General features: G+C 40.4%; 1 protein-coding gene across 9 annotated transcripts in view; it reads right to left on the bottom strand.

Moving 5' to 3' along the window:
- Positions 1-12,796, bottom strand: part of LRRC28 (leucine rich repeat containing 28) — a 51,619-nt gene extending 38,823 nt beyond the window's left edge. For 2 of the 9 annotated variants that reach the window (XM_030281068.4, XM_030281067.4), the window contains exons 1-2: positions 10,086-10,225; positions 2,830-2,967 (exon numbers count right to left, since the gene is read on the bottom strand). Coding sequence is in view for 7 of the 9 variants with exons in the window: in XM_072934000.1 (XP_072790101.1) it covers positions 2,830-2,967; positions 3,718-3,755; positions 6,342-6,382; positions 10,086-10,268 (400 nt within the window). In the remaining 2 variants the exon portion in view is untranslated. Of the gene's footprint in view, positions 1-2,829; positions 2,968-3,717; positions 3,756-6,341; positions 6,383-10,085; positions 10,304-12,077; positions 12,189-12,564 lie in introns of those variants that run through there. The other 7 variants (XM_072934000.1, XM_030281066.4, XM_030281064.4 and 4 more) reach the window with 7 other exon arrangements.
- Positions 12,797-15,736: the final 2,940 nt, after the last annotated feature.

The raw sequence follows: 15,736 nt of genomic DNA, 5'->3' as shown, positions 1-15,736 counted from the left end.
TTTCCATGCTTTACCTCATGCCCATTTTCCATCATCAGTCCTGTATTGCCTGATTTCTTCAGGAAGCTAAAGCTGATATCTTCACTGGCTGCATGTATTTTTATCATTCTCCTTCATCTCCTCCCTTAAAATAGTTTTTTAAAACTCACTGAACAATCATGACTATACCTGAGAAAAGCAGAGTGGTTGTCATTATTAAATTATGCCATGATTTATTAACACAAGTACTTAGGAGATTAAGACCTTGCCCATCCCAGTGCAGATAAACCACAGCACAGGCTCAACCTCTATCAGTGTCTGAAGAATCTCTACAATCAGACTAGAGGCTTAAATCTAAATCTTAAATGCACACCACTTCAATTAGCTTAAAATTTGATTTCTATAATGCAAATCTTAAAAATGAACATTAAGAGCACAACTGTGGAACAAAACCATTAAAAATGCATAATGAATCAACATATGCTATTAATTGCATTGTTTCTTCCAGCTCTTAATCACAATTAAGGAAAACACCGCAAAGAATCATTCTTAAGAATTAAAATGTAATAGAACAGTGGGGTTGTTCAGACACATAATAGCAAACATTTACCATCCAACTGTTCTGCAGCTGCAAGAAAGATATTTTTTAGCAACTGATTTAGGATATTATCAAGAGTATCTTCCTAGATATCCATGGAATTTTGAAAAAACTGACAGTACTTTTAACACCAGACACTGGGAATGGAGACCCAGGAGAAATGCCAGGGCAACCACTCTGAAGTAATTTCCATAAATGACTGTCATCTAAACCCAAAAGCTCTTTTTAAATGCAGATCTTTAAATTCTGCACAAGTAGAAGCTAAGTCATATCTTAAATGGTTCCTTTTTATAAATTAAGAGCCATTTAGAGCTGTCTTTCCTTGGCAGTGCAGTGTCTGCTGCACAGAAAGCAGTGAACAGGCAGTAAAATGATGCACTGCAGAAATCCCATCCTAGTTCAGCTGAACTTTGCCAGCTTTCCCAACAGAATGCTAGCTGACACTATAATGAAGATTCATGCTACCAGTATAATTAAGGATGAAACAATTCATCAAAATTTATTATTTTGCTCTCCTTTTTCAATTGTTGAACGTGTTATTTGAAACCCTATTTTGTTTTTACTGAAGTCTTTGAAGTCTCCACAATTTTACAGAGAACATGAAGAAAACACACTTGGAAACCCTCTTTGGGAATTCCTAAACTTCTGTTTAGGAAACAGTGCAATAGATTAACTCTCCAGTGGGCAAATAATGCAGTGTGAGTGAAAGGCTAATCCTGCTTGGGCTGGTAACACTTGTGTGACATCAGTCCCACTGACAGTGACAGGATTAGTACCAGCAGCAGCAGTGGCATGAGGGACACCACCACAAACACAAAGGCCACACACTGCTGCAGTCCCCAGTGCACAAGCAGGCAACACCAGCAGTATTCCTAAGCACGCAAACTTGTCATGCACACAAAAAACACATTCAGGGACAATGCTCGGGACCAAATTTTCTATAAACTTCAGGAGAAATTTAATGCAGCAAGTCTCAGCTGATACCAGTTCCTAATCAAATGTGGTAGACTCCAAATCAACTCTTCAGTAATGTAAATTATCCTTTTGAAAGTCTTTTTTGGAACCTTTTTAAGTTAATGTGTGAAGTTTTGCAGAAAATGTGTCACTTTCTCTTTGAACAAGTCTTTCTTTCATGGTACAGCACCATAAGGTAAATTATCTTTGAGGAACATAAAGCACACTCAAGTCACTCCTTTCTTTTGAATGTAGGACATCTGAAAATTGATGGAAATTTTATTGGCCCAGGGTCATAATGTTTAACAGGTTTATCTAATTTCATTCCAGAGCATTTACATAGTCATATACATTTTTTTTTCTTTCTAATCATAACCATCCTTTGACTTCTTTTTAAGCTGTCTAGAAAAGTGCAAGGAAAGGACAGCAAGATTTCTGCACCCAAAACTTCAAGAAGCATTTGCAGTACATTTCTTGAGAATAAACAATGTGAACTTAAAACACATGAAGGTCACATTGAGAAATTAGTTAAAATAGAGCCAAGAGCTAATCCTGTTAGATTAAGTTAGACCAGTTTTTTGAAATCATAGCCTTAAATTTTTATCATCTCTGCAGATCAGAAAATGCAAATACACCAGAGAAAAATTAAAAACTAAAATTAAATTTGAAAATCACCACCATCTTATCTGAACAGATATAAGGGTGATGGAAGAATAATAATGTTTTATCTGCTTATCAAAGTATTTAGAAGACAAAAAAAATTTCAAAATCTGCCTATGGCCAACTTTTTCTGACTTTGTGTCGTATTTACTTTGAGTAAGTTTTGCTTTTTTATTATAAACTATCAAGACAAACATTTGTTATCTACTGTCACAATGAGATCGAATTGCCATAGGCAAAGCTACTAGACATGTGTCTTTTTAGAAAATATGAGATTGGGGCTGTTGGGCGAAAAAAAAGGAAGGAAAGACCGGAATCCTTTCTATTGTGGAAAATTGGAAGAAACATCATTTTATCATAATGACAGTTGTCATTAGCATTTTCTGTCTTCTCAAAGAAGTTCAATATTTTCTTGATACGATGGCAAAAGCTGTTAAATAAATACATTTTTCCCACTTCAGCAGCATTGTTCAGGACTCTGCAAGCACATGGAGCACAGCTTTTCTCTAACTGGAGCACACTGGGAGCAATACAAAGAGCAATCCCTGCGAGTGCAGGGTGTAGCACTCAGGGCTCCCAGAGCTGCAGGTGAAGCTGCAGGGCTGTGTCGGGGCTGGGACCCCAGACACTGCACTCACCTGCAGGCAGGTATTTCAGCTGGTTGTTTGCCAGGCGAAGGTGCCGCAGGGACCTCAGGCGGCCGATCTCTGGGCACACGATCTCCAGGGCATTGTCACTCAGGTCCAGAAACTGCAGCTTAACCAGGGAGCCAATGGCTTGTGAGAGAACAGATTAAAACGTGAATGTGACCCCAGAGTGACATGAAAATCTTCACAGGACTGTGAGAGGAGGACAAGCCACAGCACCCAACAGCTGTGTCTGAGCATCTCGAGGTGTTAAAGCCAGTCTCACAGCTCAGTGACACCAATTGTGGAAATGCTAACAAATAGCTCTGCTGGCAGTGAGACGGGTAACAAACACAGGGACGTACAGAATACTCCCATCTCCAGATCCTCCTCAGACAATTCTGCTCTGAAACCACCTTCTCCATTCTCTTCCTTTGACTCTATCCAATTTATATTCAGAAAGAGCATAAATTGAACACAAATTCCTCAAGTTGGGAGCATAACTGCAATTAAGACAAAGAAAAGAAACTAATACATGTTCTTGCTCCTTTGGGTTTCAGATCTGTCATGATCTAAACCAGCAGAGTATTCAGTGTGGTAACTGCCTGAAAGCAGCAGACGCTCTGGATTTTTAGTTTCTGCAGATGAGTGCCATTTAGCCTTTTCACTTTCTGCAATTAGAACTGAAGCAAACAGCATTTAGGTACATTTGAGAATTCATTAAAGGAATTTAACATAGCATAAACAAGGACATTATCAACTAAAAGCTACACTGGTATATTTTGTATGAAAATCTTTAATGTTTAATGGGAAAAATAAAGGAAAAGTAGGCCTCTTCAAAGAAGAAAAATGAATATTTTATGATTCTTGCCACTTATTGTGAGCTGGTAGATTACTTACCTTCAGGTACAACAACTATGTTATTTGAATGAAGGTACCTGGGGGGAGGAGAAAAAGCAGAGGACACCACCTGTTACCCTCAAGGACTTCTGCTACATAATCAGTTTGCAAAATATCCAATTTCAGACTGAAAGAGCACCCTCAAAGCCATTCCTCCCTATGACCACAAAGCTGTGGAAACTGTATAAACTGGCAATGGACAGGTATTTAAGTTTCACTTGGATTATTAAATGATTAGCATAAAATTAAAAGAAAATTACATACAATTATGTAAAACAAACCATGCACAGTTACAATAATAATGGGCTTTAATTTTGCAAGTCATATGGAGGAAAACAAAAATGGAAAAGAATAAGCAGAGAGAATAACCAGAATAAATCATATTTGATCACCAGGTTATTTGACACTAAATGCTGGCCAAGGTAAGGAAAAAAAGCCCACACCCACACAAGTTATACAATTACAAACATTTTCCCCTACACATAAACTCTCACACCTTTAGTGAAGAAATAAGCACATGATCTATTCACCGAAAATGGGTTTTTCAAAGTTAAAGTACATTTTTCAAAAGAAAAACCCAATCTTGCACATGGTTATTTATGCAGCTACAGAGGGTGGCCAGATCTCTCACTAAGAATATTCAGCACCCTCTGATGGAGCACTTCCAGTACTTCTGGTAACATAAACACTGATCTTAGATTTTACACATTTCAGATTTCAATCATCATTGCTGCAAAAGAACAATTGGAGCTTGTAGAAAATAACAGTAACAAAATTTTCCACTACTGATATCCAACTGTAAAGGAATATTGAGTACTCAGTGTTCAATTGCTTTGGCACACAGGAATTATTTTCATGGCATGTTTTTTCCTGCTGTATTCAGAGCAGTTCCTAAAGTAGGAACCTCTCTTTTCCGGGAGACAGAACAAGGGAGAAGACATAGAAGCATTTCAATGCATGGGGCACCTGAACCTTCTCCTTCTCTCTAAAAATTGTACTTTGCTAAAAACTTAACAAATATAAGAATAGCATGCATTCTTGTAGAAACATAGGATGAGAATTCTCCTATCCATTTCAGCTGCAGCTCCTGAAAATATTTGTGAACTAATTCACTTAAGCTAAAAAATAGTATGTATTTTGTATCATGAGGAGCTACACCTCATAATCCAGCATCAGAGGCATGATATACAAAGAACAACACACAAGTGAAGGATGTAACTTTTAGGAAAATAAAAATAATTTGTCTCTCAAAATTGAGAGCTACTGTACCAAATTATTGTTTAAATAAATCCTTATTTTGTGGTCTCTTCCCTGACAACAAAACACCTCTCATTGTCTCATCAGAAACTGACTTGTCCTATTAGAGCTACACAAACCACAGGCCCTTTGCAGCTCTCTCCAGAATGTGTGGGATAATGGCGGGACAACTGAGCTTGCTGTACACCAAATAATTAGGCTTGACTCCTATAAATCAATGTTTGTGAGAAATTATTTTAAGCTGTAATTTAAACAGGTTTTCCTAAAAGCAGTATCAAATAACACGGAGGTTTCCTGGTGCCCCATGACATCAAATATAAAAATATTAATTCTACTACTTCAGAGCACAAACACTCCCAAGACAGAGGCATGATCAGAGAGGATTTGCTCTTGAGTGAGTCGGAGACTGCAGTGACCCACAAACCAGTTCAGTTACACTGCGGACACAGGCACCAGAAAGGTTAAAGGGCCAACGTGGGGGTTAAAGGGCCACATGAGGATGACAAGATCAGGCAGCTGAGGGCATGGACTCCTCAGATAAACACCTCCTGTGTGGAGCTGGCCACTGAATAAACAATCAATGCTCCACCAGTTACTCATCTGAAATTGAGACAAAGGGCTTAAAAGGGGAGAAGAGGATATCCCTTTTAACCCCCCACTGCCAATCCTACCACAGAAGGGAATCAAAACTTTATAAGAAAAAAAGGGGAAGGAAGAAAACATTGTCTCAGGGGCTTAATTAAATTAATTGTCAAAATAATCCAGTTCATGGGACATCCATTTTTTGGACAAGACTGGATAAACTGCTCTGCCTACAGCAATCATTATTCCACAGTTACTACCCCTACATGCTGATCCCTACTCCTATTTGACAAACTGTGACTTGGTTCCAAAAAATGATTACTACAATCAGCAAGACTGAGCTCATAAAAGCCCTGGGAGCTGGGGTGGGAATGAGCAGCCAGGGATGGGCTGGAGGCTGTAACCTGTTACTCTGGCTCTGTCACAACCCTCTGACCACTGCACTGGGAGGTTCCAGGGGTTTATCAGTGTGACAAGTCTACACAGAATTTATGGGGTAAGATTTTTTTCCCTTATCAGTATAGACACTGGTATAAAGGTTCTTCTCATATAATAAACAAGAAGTTTTTAAAATATTAAAATTGGACTTAATACACCTCTGTCAGAAAAAAAGTCCAACAACAAACAAATTTAGAAAACACAACAAAAAAATTACCCTTTCTTGCCCTCCAAGAAAGCCTCTGCACTTAAGAGAGAAATTATGTGCAAGTAATAGATTCTAGATTATTTTAAGATGAGACAGATAAGCATAATAAAAATATATTAGAACTCCTACACAAACTCACAATTCCACGAGGTTTGGAAGCTTCTGTGCAAGGTTTTCTGGCTGAAAGAGAGTTAGAGATTTTTTAGGTTTCGAAACAAAAAACAGACACACAAACATTGTGTGCCTAAGTCATTTTAATCATCATACTACATGTCAGCAGGAAAAATGGTAAGGGGGAATGTCTATACAATAACCTGGTTCCATAACCCAAGTATCCATCAGAGCAATCCTATGTATCCTGGGTGAGCAATTCACTACTGAACAAAACTGGAGCCTGGAAGTGACATTTTCATGTCCTCAGCAAAATGGGAGTTAGATTTCTGAGGCTGAAAAGATGGATTACCTCACCTCCTTTTGAAAATATATTCAAATAAATGAGTTGAAGGCAAGAGCTTGCTAAGAAGTTGCAGCCTTTACAGACTTCAAGCAGAACAAGAACTACACAAGATGTCTAACCAGAATGTATTTTATAATGCTGCTAAACTGGGAAATGACCTACAATCTTTGTGTAGCTTGATCAATTACCACCAAGCCAGAACTGCTGAATCCATCAAACTAGATTTTCATATTTACATATTAACATGCATATCATTTCCTAACTGCCAACTGATCCCTAGCTGTAATTCTCTTCCTTGGTGGCATTTTTAACTATGAGCACATATCACAAAATTGGCTTCACAAGCTTCAGATGTCGTGTTGGAAACTATACTCAAAATTATTCAAAGTTAAGACAGTTTTTATTGCTTAAGAAACTTGCTTTAACATAGATTGGTTTTACTGAAAAAAGGGGTTACAATACTGATACATGCAGAAATGACTGCATTTCAAAAGCAGCTTGATCACATAAATAAATTCCTGTTAAAACTAGAAATATTCATGTGAATAAACATGATGTATGATACCTTAAAGAGCGATAGTATCTAAAATAGATAATTTTGTGTTAATAAGTTGATGGTAGAGGAATATGGAGCTATTCCCGTGCAGCAAGCCTGCCCCGAGCTGGATGTGAGCGCACGGCCCCGCTCGGGATCAGCAGTCCGTGGGCCAGGCCGAGCGGGGCCGAGCAGGGCCAGGACCCACGGCGGTGACGTCACCGGCGGGCGCTGTCGCTGGTCCGGGGCTGCCCCCTGGCGGCGGCCCCGCCGCACCGCAGGGACCGCCCGGGCCGGGCCCACACGGCCGGGAAAGGGGCTCCGGCCGGGAAAAAGGGGCTCCGGCCGGGAAAAAGGGGCTCCGGCCTCAACTGCAAACAGCCTGGAAAAACCCACTGCACGGCCATCCTACAGCCTTTATTGCAGTAAGGATGTTAACCTGAACCACGGGCTATTGTCACCATCTCACTGTTGCTCTGTCAGAACAGGACAGCAGTCACATATTCTGAGGGAGGAAATGAAGATCAATTATTTTTGATCTTGCTTCCGCCTATTTCCTTTAATAGATGGGGAAATTGGGTACTGGAAGGTTGATGTTATCAAAGATTAACTGAGAAGTGGGAAGATTTGATGCTGGGATACTGGTGTGCTGTATGGCTCCTTGATCCATTCATTATGTCACAGCACTCCATCACTTCCATCTTGCCAATGGAGACAAAAATTAAATTATTCTTAGCCAAGGTAAATTCTGTCAGCATAACTATCCCAGACATTTCATAGGAATCATCTGTCAAGGACAAGAGTCATTTGAGAAGAGTAAAGAACAAAGCTGATTTAGTAATTTATTTTCAGAATTCTGAAGGAATGAACCAGTGGGACAAGTACCACCTAATTTTAGAGAAATATGGTTCAGGTTCCATTTTGATGGTTTTAAGTAACATTCATGCCATTTGAAATGTTTATTGATGTGCTACTGCTCATCACCTTGCATTAGAGAAGTATAAGGAAGACACACCTTCCTTCAATAATTTGTTTTCAAGTATTCTCAGATGAGATTTCCACTCCTCCCACTGCCCCAGTGTACCTGACTTACTATGACTTTACTAAAATTGAGGGGCTACCAGTAGTGGACATCGAAAAACCTCATTATAAAATTCTGCTCTGTAAAAATAGCTGTGATTTCTGTTTCCCCCAGTTCCTCCTGTTTTTTCCTCTCCATCAATCTTTAACCTTTTCTCTCAGGGCATGCTCTCTGAAGGTCCCTTGCTGCTGCTCTCTAGGTTCTCTCCAGTTCACCCAGGCTGTTCACGAGTATGAAACTCTCTGCTCCAGCTTGTGCTTTAACAGTATCAATAATTACTTCCTTCTGCTTTTAATTGAGATTGTGAAACTTTCCACGTTCCAAAAAGACATCTGCCTTTTTTTGTAACATGCTGCTGACTTGATCTATTTTGGTCCACTACAACTTCCAACATCTCTTCTGTGGAACAGATGCTCAGTGAATGACACCCAAATTTGTTTGCCTTGTTCCAACAATAGTGCTGAGCACTTGAATGAGAGCCCAACAAGGCACATTATGAGCAAGTTATCCTGATTGCTGTGACTCTAATCAAGCTCTGCTTCACGCTGTTTGAAAGCAATTTTGCCTAAGTATGACCTACATTTTAACTTTTGTTTCAGTTTCTTTATCCAGGTCTTAACACTTTACACACAAAACCCTCCTTTTATTGTTTCATCTTTTGAGCAGTGCAAAGTTGGTGAACCTTACTGCACTAAATCATCACTGAATTTCACAAGGAGTCAAGGCAGAGCTGTTTACAGCCTTTGGCTAATTTTGTAGCAATTTTGATTTGTAACCATGAATCCTATCCTTCTGTTAAATTATTACACATTATTAAATTACTACCCAAAACTAGAGTGCTAAAATAATTCTCTACCGTAGATGTCAACTTAAGTGACTCATTCAAGATAAAGAAAAGGCATAAAATCTTCAGAATCCTTTCAGCTTTTGGCCCTTAAAGTGGACTAGTACTGGACTTGTTCTAGGAAACCTTGAAAACTGTACAATTTTGGTGAATTTTAAGTTGTCATGCCCTACAGCTCCTCTACTATTGCTACTATTTTACCTCTCATTCCTTGGAAGAGGCCACCAAAAAAAAACCCCAACCAACAAATCCAAACCAATCAAGCAACCAAAAATGAAACCTTGGGAGAATTGAGTCTATTGACAGTGGCAAGTTCTGACTCTATCCTATAGAGTCTTACCAGCTCAGAACATCTCTCACAGTTATTTAACTGCCCCACGCTGAATTTTGAGGTCACAACATTGACTCAGGGTGAGAATTGTATCAGTTCAGAGAAGAACAACAAAATAAGAAGAAATCCCAGAAGAAAATCCCACATTAACTGTGACATGTAACTGTGTTCTCCTATTAACAGCAGCCCATAGACACAAGTTTTTATCAGCACCTTAAGAGCAGGTCTGGAATTAGACCCTGGGATTGACATTGCCTTTGAAATAAGGCACACACCAAGGGAAAAAGTAATTCAGCCTAATGAAGAAATGTAGAATAGACTGCACAGCATCACCTCACAGGAGAAACTGACCACTTCTGGGAGTAAAATGTAGAGGTTAGAAAAAACCCCAACAGAACAAGCCTGACAAGAAAAGCCCCAGAAGGTCCTGAGAGCTTGAAAAGGGTAACCATAAAATGTCTTGAATTCCATTTATTATTCTCTACATTACCTATGCAAGTTCAAATACTCATATCTTACAGCTGATGACATCATTCAGGTCAGATTCTCTATAATATAATCTTTGTTTTTCTGTTCCAAAAAACACAATTGCTAAACACACAGACATTACCACTGCAATAAAGAGACTGTCGTACCAATGTGGTCAGGGAATTTCTTTTCATGTAAAGTCTCTCCAAGTACTGCAGCCCCTCATCTTTCAGTAACTCCAGAGGGAAGTGATGGAGATTTCGGTAATTTAAGAACAAATTCTTGTGCCTTTCCAGCTTTGCCTCAGAGATTGTTTTACACAGTTCTGATGCCATGACTAAGCACCACATCTACTGCATCGCATCTTCTGAGAGCAGACCCATTTCTAGGAGACAAAAAGAGGAAAAAAGCCCAGTATTACCAAGGTGTAGCCATGCTTTTTTTGCAGGAAGAGTTCCTGATTACAGATTATGTGATAATTTATTTAAGCACACCTGTTCCAGTTAATATACAAAGTCCCCAGAACATCCACACCATAAGCTATGTTAGAAGCAAGCCTTTGATTATTTCTAGATTAAACTTTAGTGCATTATAAGACCTGAAATAACTCTGAAATCTTTGGGTATATTTAATGCTTTTAGCTTCATACATGTTTGATGGACCTTTCAGATTATTTTGTCAAAATTGCCACCATAATAAAAAAAAAAAAAAAAAAAAAAGCAACTTTATTGACCATTACTGATGTCCCACATCTATCCTGTCACATGTGCTAAAAGGAGAACCCACAGATAAGAAAAGCAGACAATTAATACAGGATTTTAGTCTCAGATTATTTAAAACCACCATTATCTTTTAAGGCAGTAAGACAAAAAGCAATGAAAGTTTGAAGGCTTTCCCATATAAAACTGGTGGAATAATTTACCACTTGGAAGAGGTAATTGGGATAGATAGCCAGTAAAGCCATTTAAAAATAATACACTAATATATGAGAAATCTGAAACTTGCAGTGAGAAAATTTATAAAGGGTTAGATAAGAGAGCAGATTTTCAGCTTGCTCTACTAAAAATAAAACCAGAGAGAACAAAGTGTCAAGCTTTAACTGACAATTTCAAAACCAGAAAACAAATGCAGGAAGACAAATTAAAAATTAACACATATCTGAAACCTGACTTTATTAAACTTGTTTTTCAGATATAACCAAAATTCAAGTCATTATTATCCTGTCTAGATGCAAACAACAGCAGCAATGCTGCATCTTTTCAACTATCTCATAAAAAACATAATAAACCCAGACTATTCATTAATTTAAAGTTACCATTTTGCTACAGACTTCTGTGTATAAATTAATTCTCATTAATGAAAGGCAAGGACTCCAAACTGCTTTCCACCAATAATATTTTCTATTTTAGTTCACTCCTTCACTGAAGGAGGTTTCTAATCATAACAAATATTGGAAGTGAAGGTCCTGAATCATAAATCCCATCTGATGATAGGCTTGGTACACAAAACTCCAGCTGAAGAGTGACAACCCAACCACACATGTAAACCAAACTACTTCATAAGTTTGAGTAGTCCCCTTGATTTGCAGATAACAGCTCTTAGCAGTGATCTGTGTCCTTCTGGAGCAACACACATTTGTGAGGTTTTTAAGAGGTTTTTAACCATTGCCTCCATCAGCTGCTTTAGGGAACAGGGCACAGACACCGGCCCTTGGCACTCCTAACATTAAAGCTCTCTTAGTCCTGAAGAGCAAGGAAATCAAGCCATTACAATTCCCAACTCTACTTCTGTGATCAGCATTAAAATAATTCCTGGAAAAGTGTTAAAATCTTTAATCGCCTTAATAGACTCAGAATTTAACAGTCTGAGTATTTATTATTACCCTCTACAATATAAGACAAGGTAAAGGAAAGCTCATTTTTCTCAGATTTTTTTTTTTTTTACATCAGAAGCTGAGAAATGACAAAACATTCACATAAATATCCAACAGCCTTCCCATTTGTCCAGAGATGGTTTTCAGGTGTCCTGCACTTGTGGGCTTCTCTTTACAGAGTTGTAACTCCATGTAACAACTGCACATTTAGCCACAGCACACACGGACACACGGACACACAACGCCACAGATGCAAAGTCCAGTCACAATCTACTTTGGCTCTTACTTCAGAGGAACCTCCTCCACTTCCACCACCAGCCAAACTTTTTCTTTCTCAATTATCTTTTTCCAAGGATGAGGTGCAGCCTGCCCGAAGAGGAACAGCCACAACCATGCTCTTTAAGAACAGTAAAAAAGAAGGATGAGGGATGAGAGCAGTGACCGCGGGCCTGTGAGGGACCGGGTCCTTCACGGAAGGCGAGGAGGGAGGGGAAGGGGCACGGGGGAGAGGAGGTGAATGAGGGGAAAGAGAGATGGGAAGGGGGAAAGAAGGGGGAAAGAGAGGCACTGGACAAGGGGGACACGGAGAAGAGAAGGAGAAACGGGGAGACGGCGGAACGGGACAGGCACGGAGGATGGGGCCCGGCCACAGCGCGCACCCCCTCACGGAGAGGCGCCGTGCCCGCGCGGTCCGGCGAGCAGACAGCAGGAGCAAAACACCGTAAACAACCTCCCACCGCCAGGACCCGATCAGCTTGGCCCTGAGCCCTCACCCCCTCAGTCCGGCCGGGTCACCGCCACTCACCGGGGCCGCCGCAGCGGGAGCGGCGCCGCCGCCGGCCCAGGGACCGGGGGCGGGACGGGCCGCGCGAGACCGCGGCGGCCGCGCGGCTCTCGCGAGACACCGCCGCGGGCAGCAGCCAATCACAACGCCCCGTCTCTCCCGCCTCCCTCCGCCAGCCAATGGGAGCGTGCCTCCCCTCAGCGCCGCGCCCGCCCCTCGCTGTGGGCTGAGGGGTCGCGGGCGGGCGCGGTGTCCGGGTGATCCCGGTGTCTCGGTCTCTGCCGGTGTTTCGGGTGTTCCCGGTGTCCCACTCTCTGTTCCCGGTCCGTCCCGGTGCGGCTCCAGGAGCGAATATTGGGGCTCCCCGCGTGTTCACACAGCGCCCGGTGCTAACAAGTCATCCCTGCTTCACCGCTGATAAAGGAGAACATCATTTGCTGATAAAAGCTGTGGTCAGGGACCACCCGCTACCTGTGGTGAGCTGCCGCTGCCTTTTATTTCTGTGTTAACACAGAGAAGAGGCGCTCAGGGAGTCCTGCCTGCACTCACAACCTGCCCATCACCACCTGCCCATCACCACCGTTTTTACCCGTGATAGTTGCCCTGTGGAAATATTTGGATTATATGTGTATCCACACACACTAGGATGACACATAAAGGCTTGTTTGTGTCTTGTCAGTTCTCTGCTGACAGCAAATTCCCACATCCTCAGGGTATTTAACATCACCGGGTATTAAAAAGTTGCTTTTTGTTGAAGATCACCTCTACAGCTGGCTAAAAAAAGAGATCTTAGCTGCAGAAATCCTCTTTCTAGTTTCCAGACTAATTAACATAAACTGATCGTAACAAGATTCACGCAGTAGGTCTGCAATGTTACCAAGATGAGCACCTTGCAGAAGATATTTCTTCCATATATTCACATAACTTTCACTTGAAATAAATCAACATGCAGAAAAGCTTAAGATCTTTTCCCTTGCAGACTCATTTCTCTCTTTTTCAGTTCTAAATAAAGAATAGCAGCTCTTAATGGCTCATTTGTCATTTTCCTGCACTTGAAAGGCAATAATTGATTGTGACAACTACACTTGCTCCATCTTACTTTGCAATCGCAGTCTTTTGGAGTTGTTTTTTTCAGAAAAAATAATAGATTGGGTTTTGTTGAAATAATTTACCCTTCAAAAGTCACCATCCTCCATATTTATCATATCATTCTGTACACATGATTTCTTACTGTGGTTGATAGCACTTGTCTATTTTTTCCAGCTGATGTTACAAAGTGGCCTGCTTGTAGACAGCCATGGTTTTAAAAACAGCAAATACATCACACTTCTTAATGTCACTTTGGTCTCGCTCTACAAATATCTGTGAAATTAAAAGTTTAGCTTGTTTCAGACCAAAGTAGAAGCTGAATATGAGGACTTCTAGCAACACGTTCCTCAGAGAGAATTCAATGTGTCAAACCAAATGTACTTCTCCAGGATACTGAGTCATTGATCAGGACAGAAACTGTGTTTCTGTCTTTTTCTACTGAAATAGAAAAAGAAAGATCAAGAAGATTTTCTCTTAACAGAGCCAGGATACTTAATGAGTAATGGTTTGGGGTTTTTTGGTTGGAGATTTTTTGAGAGAGTAACAGGAGATAAGATTACTGCACTCTGATATTGTTGAGAACAAATTTTTTTCTGTTCTTTTCTGCTCATACCAACACACTTCACTTTTTCTTGTGTCTTTCCCCCTGAAAGGTCACTCAGAATTCTCTCTTTGTTGTTTTGTGTAGCCTGAATCATTACACTCATTCATTCTCTGTTTTTTCCCCCTCAGCCAATGCCATGGTGATCTCTGAAAAGTGATGCTCTCAGACCTGAAAGCTGATCTTGAAGCTCTGATCCTGCCCAGCACAGGTGTCCAGTCTTGCTCATGTAGTCACAAGGCTAAAAATGATAAGTAGAGCAGGGATACTGGAATCTGATCTTCTGGTGAGGAGAGCATTTGCCTCATGGTTGCCAAATCATTCTCATCTAACATGTCAGACTAGTGCAATCTCTCTGCTAAGTAAATTGTACTGTTTCTTTACCCTAATTTAATTCTTATTTTTGTGCTTCTGAGAGCATGGGGGGCTTGACTTTTCCATTGTGCTAAGAAGGATGGTTGATCTTATCTGTGCCTACATAAAGAAACTAATGAAATTTGCTTTGACATGCCAGTTTAAAGTAGACCTATTCAAGTAGTTTGCAGTTGTCAGTGGCTTGAAAATCCACCACCATCTGGTGGTTTACTAGAATAAATCCAGTCACTGGAGCAAATGGACACAGCTTCACTGGTGATCCCTTGTGTGTGCTGAAATCACACAAGTCAGATGAAGATAGTGTGAATAAAAAGAGATGATGATACACCACATTTATTACACAAGGCAACTAATTGAGACTGACAACTTTGGGGAGATGCAATTAGAAATACTTCTGCATAGTAAAACTTTATGCAAACATTTTCTTTTGTTTTGCCAAGTGAAACATGAAGAATTTTTTTTTGAGGTTTTTATGACAAACTTCTTAGCTCTCAATGTCACAGACATACAAGATCCAAAGTGTCTCAGTGAATTTCTGATTTAGAGTCCTGAACACTGTGAGGTTCCACCTCCCTAATAATTCTGCATGAGTCTTTTACACCCAGTGCTGCGGATACCACTTACATTGAATCATGTGCATTAAATTAGACTTTGTAAATTTGGAATATGATAAAAATACCCACTTCGCAATTAAAGGTCAGTTTTTAGCAGTAGGAAAATTCAGTGTGATTGATGCATGACAGCAAGAGAGATTCTCCTTTAAGGTCAGGTAATTACCAAGTATTTTTATTCTCTGCTCTTCAGTGTGTCAAGTAGCAGTACAAAATTGGCATTCTTGGACATCACCGTGTTCTGAGAATTATAGTGAGGCAAAAATCTGTCAGTAACACTAAGCTCATGCAGCTATGCTTGGTGCAGAGAGGTCCTGTGGGCTGGAGGAATCTTCTAGGCACAGATCAATCCAGTGATCAGCAGATGGAGTTTCAGCTTTCTTTAGGTTCTGGTGTGTACAAGTGTTAACACAAGTGTGTGAAGCAGTAGTGACCCAGCCTGGTGCATCTGCCAGCTCTCACAGCCAGCAAACATCTTTTCTATG

Source organism: Taeniopygia guttata, chromosome 10 (assembly GCF_048771995.1).
Source record: "Taeniopygia guttata chromosome 10, bTaeGut7.mat, whole genome shotgun sequence".
Taxonomy (NCBI): Eukaryota; Metazoa; Chordata; class Aves; order Passeriformes; family Estrildidae; genus Taeniopygia; species Taeniopygia guttata.
The sequence above is the reverse complement of the archived record's forward strand: the minus strand, read 5'-3'. Positions and strand labels throughout refer to the sequence as shown.